The sequence below is a fragment of the Haliotis rufescens genome, unplaced genomic scaffold (assembly GCF_023055435.1).
Source record: "Haliotis rufescens isolate VD_foot unplaced genomic scaffold, xgHalRufe1.0.p SCAF_48, whole genome shotgun sequence".
NCBI classification, from domain to species: Eukaryota; Metazoa; Mollusca; class Gastropoda; order Lepetellida; family Haliotidae; genus Haliotis; species Haliotis rufescens.
Genome location: NW_025964201.1, coordinates 377163 through 395813, shown reverse-complemented (window position 1 = coordinate 395813; position 18651 = coordinate 377163). Strand labels below are relative to the sequence as shown.

The window sequence follows — 18651 nt, the reverse complement described above, 5'->3', positions numbered from 1 at the left end:
AACATTCCACCAGCTAAACATGCTGTACATAGACAACAACGAACTGAACATTCCACTAGTTAAACATACTGTACAAAGACAACAACGAACTGAACATTCCACAAGTTAAACATTCTGTACATAGACAACAACGAACTGAACATTCCACTAGCTAAACATTCTGTACACAGACAACAACGAACTGAACATTCCACCAGCTTAACATTCTTTACATAGACAACAACGAACTGAATATTCCACCAACTAAACATGCTGTACATAGACAACAACGAACTGAATATTCCACTAGTTAAACATTCTGTACATAGACAACAACGAACTGAATATTCCACAAGTTAAACATTCTGTACATAGACAACAACGAACTGAATATTCCACCAGCTAAACATGCTGTACATAGACAACAACGAACTGAACATTCCACTAGTTAAACATTCTGTACATAGACAACAACGAACTGAATAATCCACAAGTTAAACATTCTGTACAAAGACAACAACGAACTGAATATTTGACCAGCTAAACATGCTGTACATAGACAACAACGAACTGAACATTCCACAAGCTAAACATACTGTACATAGACAACAACGAACTGAACATTCCACTAGTTAAACATTCTGTACATAGACAACAACGAACTGAATAATCCACTAGTTAAAGATACTGTACATAGGCATGAACGAGCTGAACATTCCACTAGTTAAACATTCTGTACATAGACAACAACGAACTGAACATTCAACAAGTTAAACATGCTGTACATAGAAAACAACGAACTGAACATTCCACTAGTAAAACATACTGTACAAAGACAACAACGAACTGAACATTCCACAAGTTAAACATTCTGTACATAGACAACAACGAACTGAACATTCCACTAGCTAAACATTCTGTACACAGACAACAACCAACTGAACATTCCACCAGCTTAACATTCTTTACATAGACAACAACGAACTGAATATTCCACCAGCTAAACATGCTGTACATAGACAACAAAGAACTGAACATTCCACTAGTTAAACATTCTGTACATAGACAACAACGAACTGAATATTCCACAAGTTAAACATTCTGTACAAAGACAACAACGAACTGAATATTTGACCAGCTAAACATGCTGTACATAGACAACAACGAACTGAACATTCCACAAGCTAAACATACTGTACATAGACAACAACGAACTGAACATTCCACCAGCTAAACATGCTATACATAGATAACAACGAACTGAACATTCCACAAGTTAAACATACTGTACATAGACAACAACGAATTGAAATTCCACTAGTTAAACATACTGTACATAGGCATGAACGAGCTGAACATTCCACTAGTTAAACATTCTGTACATAGACAACAACGAACTGAACATTCAACAAGTTAAACATGCTGTACATAGACAACAACGAACTGGATATTCCACCAACTAAACATTCTGTACACAGGCAACAACGAACTGAACATTCCACTAGCTAAACACTCTGTACACAGGAAACAACGAACTGAACATTCCACCAGCTAAACATGCTGTACATAGACAACAACGAACTGAACATTCCACTAGTTAAACATACTGTACATAGGCATGAACGAGCTGAACATTCCACTAGTTAAACATGCTGTACATAGACAACAACGAACTGAACATTCCACAAGTTAAACATTCTGTACACAGACAACATCGAACTGAACATTCCACTAGCTAAACATTCTGTACACAGACAACAACGAACTGAACATTCCACCAGCTTAACATTCTTTACATAGACAACAACGAACTGAATATTCCACCAGCTAAACATGCTGTACACAGACAACAACGAACTGAACATTCCACTAGCTAAACATTCTGTACACAGGCAACTACGAACTGAACATTCCACTAGCTTAACATTCTGTACACAACATACAACAACGAACTGAACATTCCACTAGCTAAACATTCTGTACACAACATACAACAACGAAATGAACATTCCACCAGCTAAACATTCTGTACACAGGTAACAACGTACTGCCATGGGCGGCTATTTCTCCAGAACTCTCCCACAGAGAAGATGTCTCGGATGAGATTGAGAAATCAGTCGGAACACATCGTAGGTAACTTCCATATCTCGAGTATCTTTAAGTTGAAATGAACCGACGTTTATCTGAATGCTTGGGTAAAGGCAAGTAACTCGGTTTGTTTGCGTCCTCCTGCTTCGAGTTTGGCTAACTCAGTAAAAAGGCGGACATATATTCCGGGCCTGTTCGTTGCCAACCGATCTCACGGGGCATAAGGTGTGATGAACCTTGTGTACATTAGCTCACACACAGGGCACATCACACCATGTACCCCTCGAGGTCGGGTGAACACTTGTAATGTGCCGCCGCTGCCTTGCCAATATCTACTAAAATGGTTGTAACATCCGATATTGACATTGTTAACTGAGTTGTTACACCACCGCTCTTAGAGGGCGAGACCCGTGAAGATCAGGGGTAGAATAGGTCTTCAGCAACCAATGTTTGCTGTAAAAGGCGACTATGCTTGTCGTAAGAGGCGACTAACGGGGTCGGGTGGTCAGGCTCGCTGACTTGGTTAATACATGTCATCGATCTCAATCGCGTGGATCGATGCTCATGATGTCAACCACTGGATTGTCTGGTCCAGACTCCATTATTTTACAGACCGCCGTCATATAGCTGGAATATTGCTGAGTGCGGCGTTAAACAACAAACAAACAAAACAAACAAACTTAGAGGGCGAGCCTCCATGTCTAGTGTTACCATTATGGGTTCTGGCAATGACATTGTTAGGATAAAACATTGATCAGACGACTGACCAAATATTATTTTGTATATTTTCAGTAACAACATTCACACCACTTTATATGAAGCACAGTTACTTTTTCCGCTAGTATATATCTGTTTCCTTAATAGAATCGCTTTCGCTCTTCATTATCGGCTGTTAAACTAGTGCGTTACATGTAAAGCAATGGTTTCAGTAGCATTGTATAAAACACACTAAGTCTTAAAAAAACCGGATTCATTTTTCCTCCTTGTTATCACGAAATATTAGGTAATGATTTGAAAATAGGGAAGAACTGAACGTAATCATACTCATACATTTCCGAGTATGTCTCATATTTTGCCTGAGGAAACAAGGCCTGGTTTCTTGAAATTGAGGGTCTGGTGAGGTGAAATGGGTTTTAATATAACGTTGCGTCCAAGATTATTGCACTTTTATAGCCACGTTCATGTACCCGTGTTTGTGTGTGTGGCTGCTTGTACTAGTCGGGACTGATGCCGATTTATAGTGCAAGCATACTGAGAAACCATGCTGCAGTTCAACATGAATACCCCACTCAGGCACAGTATACTGACTCCGAGCCGACCAGTCCTTGTTTTAGCCCCTTAATGCCTAGCGCCAGACATGGTAACAAAAAGTACCATATTTTAACGTCTTTTGGTAGGACGCAGCAAAGCCCAAATAATATGCTTCTAGCAAATAATAAGGTCAATTATACATTAAATTTTCTATCTGCGTACGGGCAACAAATTGCAAGGATGTCATAGTTACTTCACTGTTCACGGTTCTGCGTTGGATCGAAGCTTGTTCTTGTCGATGGTTAGGTTTGACAGTGACAGAGGGTTGGGGTTAGGTTTGAGGGTAGCCACACTGTAGTCGGGGTCGTCCTGGTTGTGGATATCGGGACTAAGGCTCTTTGTGGAAAGTTGGAGAGGGGGAGCCGTATCCCGATGTTGATGGGCTCAAGGGCGTCATTCCCTTCAGGGGTAAACCGTAGCGAAGGTGAAACAAAGGCCGGGTTGCTTTGTCTCCTGGGTAAAAATAGAATTCATAGATGGTTCTGTGGTAACAATTGAATAATATACGTATATTGATAATTATAAATAGATTTGTCTGCATGCATATAATGAATTCAGACATGTCGTTTCGGAAAATATAGATTTGTCTTGCCACGAATGTCTTTCATATTGACAAACGTCCATTCAATAAAATGTATTGGTGTGGTACCAACCTTTTCATATACAAGATGAAGATAATACCAACAGTCACAAATCCAACCAAAAACCCAACAGGAAGGAAAACAAGCTTTGATCCAACTGAAACATAATTTGACAAATGTGTACATTTAAAAGGAGGTATATATATATAACTTGGTACAGCAGTTGGTAGACGAACTTTACCACCGATACACAGACGTGTCTGAAACAAGCACACAATATTAGTCTATTAATCGAATCAAACAGATACATGCACTTGTACCAACCCAAGAACGGCCTTACCTGATGGCACTGATTGCGTCCCATCGGTGTTTGAAGCTGCTTCTGTCGCTGAAAAAAGAAATCGACAATATCATTTAACCAAGCTGTTTAGGACTTCCTTTTCAAACGTGATATGACGAAGTGTGAAAAATAATTCGTGTCATTATTATTCTCGTGTCGTTATTATTGACAGAGGGTTGGGGTGAGGTTTGAGCGTAGTACGCGTATCTGTACTTTACTGGGAAAGTGTTATCCCAAATATAACATGTGCTACATTTGACCTCTTTCTAAATGGCATTGTGTGTTCGTATTATTATTCTCCTGCTGATCCAGAATATTTAGATTATCGGAATGCTGACGTTCCCCAAGAAAATAATTATGCTGAATGAGTGAGCGAGTATATATTGACAAGAAGAAATAGTGAGTGAGTGAGTGAGTATTGCATTACGCCACCATTAAGCAATATCACGGCGGGGGACACCAGAAATGGGCTTCACACATTGTACTCATGTCGGGAATCGAACCGGGTTTAACCACTAGTCTACCCCACCGCCTCTCCAAGTAGAAATAGCAAAGGACATACCCTTACATGTGTGATCAGGAGTATCAGGAGATCAGGAGTATCTACATTTCATTTTTGTCTGTTTGTTTCTACTAGAAATGCATATACATTTAAATTGTCAAATTTTCATGACATGATGAGTATATTACTGATAGATTATTTTGTATTGAACGTCGTGCTATGCTATTCCATTCCTTTTGTATTTTATACTACTACTGCCACTGTGGTTATTTCCACTGTTATTACAATACCTCTAATACATGTCAAGCATCATATTAGTTATCCAATAATTATATAATAAGCTGTACAGCTGTAAACGATATTGTTTATCTGTATGTGTATATGGGCCAATGGCCTTTCATACAATAAAGATTGATTGATGTGACTGTAACGTCAGAGCCGTTGTGTCCTGTAGAAAAGGAAGATAATTAATTAATGAAGACGTTTAATATTAATGATAAAATTGCACGTTTTTGTCATCAAAGGCGCATTATTAAAAAATTACCTTTCAGTCTCATCCATATCTTGTCAGGGAGATAGTCACGGATAACGTCCACCTGTTAACTCCACTCTGATTGGCTGATAGTAATCTCCTTTTATGCAGTGGACTGCCAGGTCGCCACCATGGATTGTGTACACTGTACGTGTCTTGTCTCTGATGGACAGTGTGGTCACGTTGCTGTTGCCCAGTCTGACGTCCAGCAGGATGAGGCGGCTCACAGCTCCACTGACTGTACAGGTGCAGGTGCTTGTTTCCCGAGATGACATCTTCAGTCGGTTGCTGCTGATGTAGACCTCCTTGTCTGTTTTGGTCTTCCTTTCACACAACAAGACACTGGCAACTTGGTCTGAAATAATGTGTTCTACTTGTCTGAGAAAGTAAATCACATATAATTCGATTTGTCGATGTTATACTATTTATACAAATAACAGGAAATATGTTGTCATTATTATCCATTCTGTATGCTGGCACACGTTTAAAATCAATTCCAAATAACCAATGATAAAATTGAATACACAATGTCATTTAGAAAGTGGTCAAATGTAACAAATGTTATATTTGTGATAACACTTTCTTAGTAAAGTACAGATTCTCATACTTTTTTAGATTGAGTCCCGTCTGAAGATAATTATAATCTTAAGATTATTCGCATATGCCAAGATTATACAAATATTGTCACAATTGTTAGTGTTGACATGGATGGGTACACTCCTTGGAAATGAGAAGGCTTTGTGAAAAATGTTAAGACAGCTGTGGAGTGGCGATATCAGATTCCGGTCACACAATAGATTACTCAGAAAGTAATGTTCCCAGCTGCCAGTGATTGAATCAAAGTGTTTCATTTGTTCATAACACATTAACCTCGTGGTGATTCCAAGTTGGAATAGATCCCAGTTACCTTGTGGAATGAGGTTATGGTGGACAGGGTGAATCTAGCGTAAAACATACAAATAACCTTTTGGAGTGTCATCACATGTTTTAGGTCAGTCTGTTATTACGTGTACAATATGAATGCAGAAAGGAATAAAACAGAATATATAATACAAATGTGAGTGGTGAGGGTAGGACCACAACGTCTACAACGTGGAGCATACTCTTAACATTAAAACTTGCACTAAACATTTCCATAGCTATATCACGCTCTTTACCTTTGACACACTCATGCAATTCCACCAGATGCGACGGGCGTTTCTTTCTCTCTCCTACTGGGAGGTCCTTCAGACCATGGATAGAGGAACTCGGATCACTCTCCAGGATACAGTACCTCTTCTGACTACACTCCTCCAGGACCTCCATGATCGCGGCCTGATAAGCCCTCTTCTGATGCACATCCGATGCGTTTAACAAACATTCCCCAACGTCATAGTATTCATCATTGAATTTTTCTACACAGGATCTGTAGTCTGCACCCTTGTCGTCACCGTCCTTACTTACATGAGCTTTTTGCAAGAAGCGTTTGACCAACACTGATTCATTTCTGGGACACTTGATCTCTTTACTCCCCTCATTGTAACAAACGCTAATAACATCCCCTTCTATTTCTGCCACATCCATTTTGTCACAAATGATGGCACCTGAAGTATAACAGAAAAAAGTGCATGAGGTCATTTCACAAAGATTATTGATTTGTATTTTGAATTCAGGAACAGGGAAGTTCAGGATAACGTCAGTGTGAAGAGTGAGTATACATTCAACGTCGCATGGGCAAGAACAGAGTCAAGCAGTTTTCAATGTGTAGAAATAAAGAAAGTTTATGACAAATACGGGTGACCTAAACAAGTATAAGGCACCTTTCAGAGGACAAAACTGTATACCTTGAAGCAGTTGCATAAGACATATTCTATCCCTTACAAGAAACTCACCCAGAAATTAACTCACCCACTCTGAATAAAAGATTGACAGGAAATAGAGAAAATGAACATTTCCTGTTATTGATCGCAGGGAAAATTATTTACTAAAATTCTGATTTCAGTGTCTAATATTTCTCTTTAACATTCATCAAATATCTTAATAGAATATGCATCGCCAGTGAAAATAGTTTTGTTTGAAGCCTTATTCAACACTTCATCAAGAAAATCTGAAGATAGTCAGGGAGGAGGTCTGGGATTTTGTTTTGAGACCAGATATTTTTTCAGCTATAGATGCAACACCAGATATTATTTATATTTAAAGCTATGAGCCTAAATATATAAAAATAATAATTAAAAACACATATGCAACAATGTCAAATTGGCAGACATTTTCTGTATTTTTCCAAAAATGTGAAGTATAATTATTTTTTCACGATTTTTCTTGGACAGTTTATTTTTTGCGATAAAATAACAACCCAAACCCAACCCAAACCTCTCCAGAATATCAAATTGTCAGGACTCTAATGGCTCGTGGTCGTTTAAAACAGAATATGCATTGCCAGTGAATATAATTTTATTTGAAAGTTCATTTTAAACTTCATTCAAGTAATATGTATTCAGCTGCAACTTTCGTTCCAAACAACTATATGATGCCGCTCAGTTCAGGCCATTCTGATAATCTGAGTATATTACCTTTGAGTAATGTTATCATACTAGTGCAACCTCGTGTGACACTGTTTGCCAATAGTTAGTCATGTAAATTCTCTGTATGCTTGTCAAAGCAATTTGATATCCTTTTATACCGGACTTTGGCCTCCAAATAACAGTGTAAGACGGGTTTGAGATGGGCGTCTCTGGCTCCGTGTCCCTCCGTGTCTACCCCTGGATTATCATTTTAGACTCTGTTGTCGACGTCCCCGCAGCCGGCGGATCGCCTGATCACAGATGGGGAATTGTCTGCTCAGATGAGTAGTATGCGAGCCAACATGGCCCAGAGCGTGGCCGAACTCAAGTCTATGTTTGCTTCATTCGGCCAAACTTGGTAAGTGGAAATCGAAATCCCCGCGCTCTTAGTCGTCTAAGCCCGACATCCATCACTCTTGTGAGGGGAAATCGGAGTCCTCCAAAGACGGTTCTTGGTTCACGTCGGCTGTCTCGAGGATCAGTTATGGTCCAAACCTATTGTGGATCTTCGGCAGGTAATTACTTCCACAACGACCTACGGGATCGGGTGGTCAAGCTCGCTGACTTGGTTGAAGCATGTCATCTATCCCAATTGGCTTGATCGATGTTCATGATATCAATCACTGGATTGCCTGGTCAAGACACGATTATATACAGACCACCGTCATATGGCTGGAATATTGCTGACTGCGGCACAAAACAACAAACCAACCAACCAAAAAAGCCTATGTTTTCTGCCTCTCCGTCGAAGTCTTCATCGTCCAATGTTATTGTCCCTCTCTGCGGCGGTGCCTACAATACAGCTGAAGACAGAAGTGTCCCCTGGCTGTTCTAGAGCGCCCGGACAACCCGGTGTCTCTGCCATTCGAACTCTGCTGGGGAATCTTCATGTTCGGGCCACCCGTGAAGTGGACAAGAGGATTGCCCTTGACAAGATGGGTGACAAGCCTGCCCGTGTCTACTTCACCTCTATGCATTTCATGACCACCACACGGGGTGTCCCATTTGCCTGGTGTTGTTGACATCGATGCATATTTCAGCATTCTTTATCCTCCGTGGTTCCGTTTTACTGTATTCAGGAGGCCGACATTTACCTCGCCATGCCCCTGAGATTAGATCGTACGTGGGATGGTTCTCGGTCAGTGTCCGGGAGATCCTTCCCACCACTAGCGTCTGAAGAAATTACCCGACCCGTCCGAGGGGTCCCATCCAGCCTTGTTTCTACATTCAGTCCTTAATTCTATAGCCCTCAGTTACTTTGACCTCCTTGATTGTTTGCCCCATTCGGTGTCGGGGGCTCAAAGCGGCCGGCTTATAGTCAATGTTCAGATAGCGTAGGCACTGTGAAGCAGCCTCCGTCTTAAGCCTTGAAGGAGGTGAAATGGGGTTTAACGTCGTGTTCAAGATTGCTGCACCTAAATAGCGACGTGCATGTCCATGCGTGCGTGCGTGGCTGCTTGTACGAGTCTAGACTTATGCCGATTTTACAGAGCTAGCCTACTCAGATACCATGCCGCACTTTAACATGAATACCCAACTCAGACACAGAGACGGCCAGTCCTTGTTTTAAATGTAAATCCTTCAAGCTGAGCGTTAGGCAGGGTAACAACAACTATCATATTTTGACGTCTTTTGGTATGACACGGTGAACCCCCGACCTTCCTCTTTCCGAGCAGACGTGCTACCACGAGACCACGGAGGCGGTCTAGTTTGTTTTGGAATCCGATTACGGAGCGTGTAATTTGATCACTTTCACATGGACAATTAAATACTTCCTGCTAATGTTATTGTATTCTTTTTCTCTGGAATTGACTTAAAGTGGCTAGGAAGACTGATATTCGCAACGACATTGCTTTTTCACTTTACTTGACTTTTGAGAAGAAGCAAGAAAATAAGTCTAGATGAGAAAAGTGAGGTAAGTACTTATTATAATCAAAGGCAATGATACAATTGTTAACTTGTATGTATTCTAACGGAAAAAGTAACTGTGCGTCATATAAAGATCAATAAAAGTACATGTATTCTGAAATTAAATAATGCATATTTTAATGCGAATGCGTCCAGGAGAACGTTTTGGTTACGCTTGTGTTACTCAACAGCGTTAGTTTGGAAGTTAAAGTGTAATGACGGCATAGGACGCCATACCTCTGTATACAACATGTCTGGAGTGAGATTGAGCGACGCCTACGACAGGACCAGAACCAGCTCAATCGGGACAATCATTGGTTGTCTTTTGCAACAACAACACCCAGGCTGTGTTCTATCATCTGGGGTATTCAGTGGTTCGCCGCTGCCCCGCCTGTATCAACGCATGGTCTTACCCGATAACGACATTGTTAATTGAGTTGTTACACCACCACCCTGCGTGTCTCTCTGCCTCCTGGTCTCCTGAGTTTTGCCAGTGACATTTTATGATACAACATTGATCAGAAGAATGTAAAAATATTATTCTGTATATTTTCAGTAACATAAGATTGACACAACTTCATATGAAGAACGAGGCATGGGTGTCCCTGTGGTATAAGGTGCTGCAATTAGTTGTGCAGAGTTGCGTCCCTTGGGCACGTCAGAAACGTCTTTGACTGTGGGTTCGAATCCCGGTTCGCCCATATTATGTTACTAGGTTTGTCAGCACCATGCACGTGCTCGTGGGTTTCAACAAAGTGGTAAACGTCTGAGACTTGCATCACTTCAGGTTCTCCTCCCATATTAAGCTGACAGCCTTAATGTAACTGGAATGTTTAACGGGCGTTAAATCCCACTCACTCACTCACTCACTCACTCACTCACTCACTCACTCACTCATATGAAGCACAGTCACTTTTTCCGATTTATTTCCGGATTTAAAAACCATAATAAACCATTATTAAATCACATAAAAATATATTTATTATTACAACACGAACTGAATTTGCTTTTAAAGGAGGTTGTTATATATCCGGATTGTTTATTGAGTCAGTTAAGATTAGAATTATAACTGCTTTGAAAATTATGTCAGTTTTTTTCAGTGATTACTAACAAGAAGTCAACAATATATCAATTCAACTGTAAATTACTATAAACGATAAGTGACATGCTACAAATAATTCATGGTATTCTATTTATTAGCTTGAATGACCAAAGTACAGCAGTTATTCATATGGTATCAGTACATGCTTCGTATTTGAGTTTCAGAGGTTAATACAGCACCGTTAATAATCTGACTCAACTTACCACCCTCCTCCACATTTGCATTCCTTGTCCAAACAATCTGATGTTTTACCATCGAGAACATTTTCAAAAAGAGCATGCGTGTAGGTTATGTATATTATCAGTTACAGTCAACATCGGAATTGGAAAAGTGGGATAAAATAAATTTTAAAAACCACACGAAATCATATTCAACAACACTACACATAGGTATAATGTTTAGTTTGTTTGTTTGTGTGTTGTTTAACGCCGCACCCAGCAATATTCCAATTATATGACGGCGGTCTGAACCAGACAATTAAGTGACTGACATCATGAGCAACGGTCCACGCCGTCGGGGTACGATGACACAAATCACCAACCCTGGTCGCTCGGTCTCCTCTTACGACACGCATCGAGCTACTAAATATGCGAGCCTCACCAACCGAGCCAAGCATAGGTTGCTGAAGACCTATCCAAACCCGGATCTTCACTGGTCCCAGCGAATAATGATAATACGATTTGAAGGATTCTTATAGTTGGTTCTATCAGGATGCAACAGTGTAGACATCTACTTACAAAGACAGGAATTCGCCAGTAACACCAATAATCCAAACACGCTGACCGTCTCCATGGATGTACTCGAATCATGTGAGTTAATATTTCCCTATTCAGATATGGTTATGTCTTTCTACACTTGAATAGAATGTTGAATCTGTCAAAATCCCGCCTTGATGTTTCCAGCTCTAATATTGATCTGATATGCAGTCCCGTCATTTGCGTCTTCTTTGTCGGCCGGACACAGGCTCGTTAAACAACTAAACTAAATGTCTATTTCCAAAGGAGCAGGAGCTGTGTACTGTCGTGAATTAAAGACACAAAACCTTTCCATATTCAAAGGCGACTGTGCTTGTCGTAAGAGGCGACCAACGGGATCGGGAGGAAAGGCACGCTGACTTGGTTGATGCATGTCATCGTATCCCAATTGCATTGATCGATGCTTTTGATGTCAATCACTGGATTCTCTTGTCCAGCCTCTATAACTTACAGACTGCCGTCATATAGCTGGAATATTGCTGAGTGCGGCGTAAAACAACAAATATAGAAACAATCTGCGTCCCTCGTTAGTTTTTCGGAAGGCGCATTAAACGACTTGTACCCCTCGTGATACTGATACAACTTATGTTGGGCGTAAAAGTAAAATGAGGGATACAAATTACATGAATAGATCACTGAAAATCAGTGATGACACCAGGTGTTCGCGAGTGAAGCTTTCTCCTGGTACTTGGCAATATACTTTCGCTTTTATCCTTGATAGTTAGACTAGGTCCGGAGTAACCTATCTTTTATCCTTGATAGTTAAACTAGGTCCGGAGTAACCTATGCCTGTCTCGGGAGGCGACAGGAAGGATCGGGTGGCTGGCCTCGGCTGATTGCATGCATCGGATCCCGAAGACTTTGGGCGTCTCTCATAATGTCAGTCACTGGATTGTCTGATAATTTACAGGATGCCATGATCTAGCTTGTTCTGTTTGTTGTCGAGGTCTACGACTGCTGAACTGTGTCCACTGTGTAGAACTCAGATGAAACCCACAACCACAGGTAAATTAGTGTCAAACAGACGACTACATTCAGGGCGTATGCGGGATTCGAACACCCCAACATCGGATCCTGGCACGACTCGGGGACGCAACACTCGAATGTGTGTTTTGCGACTGTCGAGGAATTTACTGACCAGGGGTTGACAGACTGAGCAAAGTAAAGTTTTCAAAACAAGGAGTGTTACCTCTGCATCCACAACAACCACGACAGAAGAACTTGAGATTCTACACAAGTCTTTAGTGCCTTGTATAGATAAGGTCTACCTCAAAAATCCATTTTCACTACAATGCATTTCATCATATGGTACTTAGCATATGTTCTATAAGTGAAATGGATGCAAATGGTTATTACAAATTACAAACATAAGGATCTTTTCTTTTTGATACATATATGGACAAAACACATGGTAGGAGACAGATTTTATTGCAGGCAAAGCATGGTGACAGGTCTTTTTTACAAGTTGTTTGTAATCCAAAATCAATTTATCAGTGAATAATCATGTCCTGTCAATTGTCCTTGAATTAACTGTGCTTACATCAAGGGTTCCTGTAATAAAATATGGAAGAGCAGCTCCAATCTTGTATTTTGTGAGCCTACATCCTTTGTTTAAAATTCAGACCTAGATGTTTATGCACAGTTCAATGCCATTACAAGGTGTTTACAATAACAAAACCCTTTCCATAATCCTTTCCCAAACATAACATAGTCTACAAGCACCATGCACAATAAACAATGGTCCGTAGAGTTGAAGGTCGGTGGTTCGATCCCCTGGCCCCGTCACACCAAAAGCTGTTATAAGATGGTACTTGTTGTTACCCTGCCTGGCGCTCAGCATCATACAGCCATGACTGGTCAGATCGGTGTCTGTTCAATTCGCCTGAGCCCGTGTTGTCCATTTTAATCTACGGCATGGTATCTCAGTGGGTTAGCGCTGTAAAACCGGCATAAGCCCGGACTAGTAGCCACAAACATGCATGCACGTGAAGATCCAGGGTAGAATAGGTCTTCACCAACCAATGCTTGTTGTAAAAGACGACCTTGCTTGTCGTAAGAAGCGACTAACGGGATCGGGTGGTCAGGCTCGCTGACTTGGTTGATGGATGTCATCGGTCCAAATTGCGTGGATCGATGTCCATGATGTCAATCACTTGATTATCCGGTCCATACTCGATTATTTACAGACCGACCTCATACAGCTGGAATATTGCGGAGTTCGGCGTTTAACAACAAACAAACAAACAAAGCATGCACGTCTATAATTGAAGTAAACATAATCTTGAACGCGACGTTAAACCCCATTTGACATCACCATACAATATAAATGTCACAAAATGGTCACCACGTCAAAAAGTAAACGTTACAAATGACATGGATGAGGAGTTCCACATTCCATCATATGACGCTATCAATGTTAATGTCAGGTGTTGTCACCAACGATATCTACAGTACAAGATGCAAAATGGTCTGTAAAATACAGTCTCCTTAATAATAGTGCAATAAACAAAGCAAGAAGCATTGACACTATTTCAGCAAGGCTGGCGAGGCTGGTTTATCGTGTCTGTCGGTGAACAGGCACTAGGTAGTAATCATTGCATCCTGCTGCTCCCTGGTCACGTGGGTCATCCGGCATGTGGTAGTGAGGTTCAGCAGCATCTCCTTCTGGTGATCCGATTGGCTGCTGGACACGTGACTCATCCGGTTGAGAGTAGTAGACCACGCCCTTATCGCCTCCTTCGTTAGACGTGGAGCCCGCGTGTCCTGACCTCCTGAAACACGATAATGCTCTGTCAGAACGAATGGATAATATTGTTGTATTTCTGCTTTTGTTGATATGTCTCACAGGATGAAAACATTATGACAAATACTAGTTCAAGTCCTTGTTCTTATTATTTACCTTTTAACACAAATAGCCATGATGAAACCAACAGAGACAAACCCTGTGACAAAGCCAACGCACACAAACACAATCTGGGTGTGACGTTCACCTGCAATGAAAAGGAAACAATGGAAATATGTTATCCAGAACAAAACAGAATATCCTGACGTCGGAGTGCCTGGGGACAGATTAGACCCGTAACGATCCGGGGTAGAATTGGTCTTCAGAAACCCATGATTGCCGTAAAAGGCGACTATGCTTGCCATATAGCTAGAATATTGCTGAGTTAAACAACAAACAAACAACTGAAGTCACAACTTCGTGCGTAAGACCCAAACATGATGCAGTTCACAGAAAATATCCCATTTACTGGAATCATCGAGTATAGCTGCAGTGTTGACCTGGAGTCATAATTAGGAGGATTTTTTTAAAACGACCATCAGTGGAATACTGAACTACGAGATACGATGCCTCAGAGTAATCATTAATCTGTGCCCATCCCAGCCCCCCCTCCCCCCCCCCCCCCCCCTCCCTCCGAGATGCGTTCATGACGTACTCGTAATACATTAAGATATTAACCACCTGCCACAGATGTAGTGATAAATACAATAACACTATGTTCTTAATAATTCAACACTCTTCACCTGACGAAGATCGTGGCGCCACATGTGTGTCACGAGTCTCTGATTCTGAAACAATTTTTAAAAAATGATATGGGGGCATATAGATCAATGCAATAACAATGTAGGACAAAGACGTCCAGTTTGACCTACTCAAGTTTTAAACTATGTTTTTCTATCCAATTGACGTTTTCTCATTCAAAAGACAATTAATAAGATGTCAGAAGAATGTATTCATTGAACCATGCTCGATGCACATTGAAATACATACACAATATATTTTGATTCACATTTTGTTTCCTCTCCAAATACAACCTGCCCTGAATGGTCTAGGAACCTCAACTCCGCTGCTTGCAACTTACAACAGCTAATATCATTATTGGAATCTCTCTATTTATTATGGTTGAGAAAGAGGTGCCTCCTTTCAGTATCACTTTCACTTGATGCGGTTTCACCTGTTTTAATCAGATATGGAAGAAGAATAACTTGGTGATTTGGAATAAATAAAATTGTCTCTCGAACAGACCCCTGAGTATATATTTTATTAAACAATCGCATTCTCACCCCATCAGCTCGTGGTAAGTTACCATACGTTATACATACATGATAGATTATGTTTCATTTCCTTAGCACTGTACGTTGATAATAATAACGTTTCGTTTTTTCGTTGATGTCAATCTAACTTTCAAATAATGTTAGCTTAATTTGGTGAATAATTATGCTGAATGAGTGAGCGAGCATATATTGACAAGAAGAAATAGTGAGTGAGTGAGTGAGTATTGCATTACGCCACCGTTAAGCAATATCACGGCGGGGGACACCAGAAATGGGCTTCACACATTGTACCCATGTCGGGAATCGAACCGGGTTTAACCACTAGTCTACCCCACCGCTTCTCCAAGTAGAAATAGCAAAGGACATACCCTTACAACTGGCTGTAACGTCAGAGCCGTTGTGTCCTGTAGAAAGGGAAGATAATTAATTGACGAGGACGTTTAATTTTAATGATAACATTACACGTTTTGTCATCAAAGGTGCCTTATTAAATTATTACCTTCCAGTCTCATCAATATCTTGTCAGGCAGATAGTCTCGGATAACATCCACCTGTAAACTCCACTCTGATTGGCTGATGGTAATCTCCTCCATGAAGTGGATTGCCAGGTCGCCACCGTGGATTTTGTACACTGTACGTGTCTTGTCCCTGATAGACAGTGTGGTCACGTTGCTGTTGCCCAGTCTGACGTCCAGCAGGGTGACGCGGCTCGCAGCTCCACTGACTGTACAGGTGCAGGTGCTTGTTTCCAGAGATGACATCTTCAGTCGGTTGCTGCTGATGTAGACCTCCTTGCCTGTTTCGGTCTTCCTGTCACACAACAAGACACTGGCAACTTGGTCTGAAAAGTCATATCATGATGGATAAGTTCTTCATGAGGAGGGGTGGTCGGGTATCCTAATGGTTAAAGCGTTTGCTCGTCACGCTGAAGACCCGGGTTCGATTCCCGATATGGGTACAATCTGTACCCCGCCGTGATATTGCTGGAATATTGCTAAAAGCGGTATTAAACCACACTCACTCACTCACTCACTCACTCACTGTATGAGGAGTCATAAATTTGATTTGTTAACAAGGGATGATGCTTTGCTTTAAACATGATAAATAGGAAAGTATATAATCAATGATTATGGTCGTATTTCCATATGTTAATATAGGTACGCACATCTGAAACTATGTATATGTTATTATATATATCCATGCATACACTCCTTCAATATACAACGCTTAAATATTAATTTATATATTGTGATAAATGGAAACACAACTGCTGTTGGGTTTCCAGCTGCCTGTGACAAATCCCCGTGTACAGCATGTTCCTTGAACACTTGCTACGTGGAGATTCCGGCTTAGAATAGATCCCCAGCAACCTTTGTCGAGCGGGGCGAGTTAATATTGGGCTGACCGTACAGTTGGAATATTGTTAATTGCTGCATTAAACGACAAACAAACCACTTTACTTTGGAGTGTCAGATATTTGGGTCAATGTGTTATTAAGAGTACAACGCGATTACAGAAAGGAATCAAACAGAGATCAACATATAGACTTGAATGGTTAGAATAGTCTGGTCAGCTGGCAGTTTCGGTACATTTGCTTCGTGACATTCAGATTCCACTATTGTAGTATGTGAGCCAATCTATGTAATGAGCATCACCTTGAAAACTAGTGCACAAAGACATTGTTTCAGTGGTAACATGGCACAAACTAAAACAAACGTGGAACATAGTCTCGCTTAAAGTTAAAAATCTTCAGTATATGTCCCTGTAAATGGCAGGCTGTAATTTACCTTTAACACACTGATGCAATACAACCAGATGTGACGGGCGCTCTCCTACTGGGAGGTCCTTCAGACCATGGATAGAGGAACTCGTGTCACTCTCCAGGATACAGTACCTCTTCTGACTACACTCCTCCAGAACCTCCATGATCGCTGCCTGATAAGCCCTCTTCTGATGCACATCCGATGTCATTAACAAACATTCCCCAACGTCATAATATTCATCATTGAATAGTTCTACACAGGATCTGTCGTCTGCATTCCTGTCGTCACCGTCCCTACTTACATGAGCTCTTTGCATGAAGCGTTTGACCAACACTGATTCATTTCTGGGACACTTGATCTCTTTACTCCCCTCATTGTAACAAACGTTAATAACGTCCCCTTCTATTTCTGCCACATCCACTTTGTCACAAATGATGGAACCTGAAGTATAACAGAAAAAAGTACATGAGATTATTTCACAAAGATTATTGATTTGTATTTTGAATTCAGGAACAGGGAAGTTCAGGAAAACGTCAGTGTGAAGAGTGAGTATATATTCAACGTCGCATTGGCAATAAGAGAGTCACGCAGGTTTCCCGGATGGTATCAGGCGGGAAAAGAAACAGAAGGACAAAAAGAGGTTCCAGATTACCTGTTCAAGGTGGTCAAAACGTACAATGTAAAACAAAAGGGCTAACATACAGCCTCAAGGCTTTGATGATGTACACCAAATATTTGACAACTTTTAACTATTGAGAGCAAACTGAAAACTCGAAAAACTGAAATATTGGAAAAGGGTCCAAGAGAAAAGCACTTGCAGATAAGAAAGCAACCGTCACATAAAGCACAGGAGTCCGTATCTAAAAATAGACGCCCTCATGCATATTCATGACCATCTTCACACGCGAGCCCGAAGGAGATGGTCATGAATATGCATGAGGGCGTCTATTTTGAGAAACAGAGTCCTGTGCATAAAGTCATTTTGTAATTAAAAGACACTTTTACTGATGACCTACTTCAAATTTTAAATGCTGCATAAAACACGGTATAAGCAGATTTAATATTTGAAACGCATTAATACAATAAAGTCCGACATTATTTGCCATTGTCGCAGATTTTCATGCCATGTACTTTCTCAAACATCAACACAGCTCCCTGCTTTTTATGAGACCTATAGTGGAATCTTATCCT

The 18651-nt window shown here is 40.8% G+C and overlaps 1 protein-coding gene and 2 long non-coding RNA genes across 3 annotated transcripts in view; 1 reads left to right on the top strand and 2 right to left on the bottom strand.

Moving 5' to 3' along the window:
* Positions 1 to 3356: 3356 nt before the first annotated feature.
* On the bottom strand, positions 3357 to 4443 carry LOC125372771. The gene is made up of 3 exons (XR_007218231.1): positions 4284 to 4443; positions 4032 to 4116; positions 3357 to 3831 (listed from the first exon to the last, which is right to left on the bottom strand). It is a non-coding gene; the product is annotated as an uncharacterized LOC125372771 (long non-coding RNA).
* Positions 4444 to 6522: 2079 nt separating this feature from the next.
* LOC125372773 lies at positions 6523 to 17657 on the top strand. The gene is made up of 2 exons (XR_007218232.1): positions 6523 to 6554; positions 17540 to 17657. It is a non-coding gene; the product is annotated as an uncharacterized LOC125372773 (long non-coding RNA).
* Positions 13779 to 18651, bottom strand: part of LOC124125811 — a 45748-nt gene continuing 40875 nt past the window's right edge. Inside the window, exons 5-7 of the mRNA XM_048383400.1 lie at positions 15167 to 15211; positions 14541 to 14631; positions 13779 to 14412 (exon numbers count right to left, since the gene is read on the bottom strand). Of these exons, the coding sequence (XP_048239357.1) occupies positions 14196 to 14412; positions 14541 to 14631; positions 15167 to 15211 (353 nt within the window). The 3' untranslated portion in view covers positions 13779 to 14195. The remainder of the gene's footprint in view (positions 14413 to 14540; positions 14632 to 15166; positions 15212 to 18651) is intronic.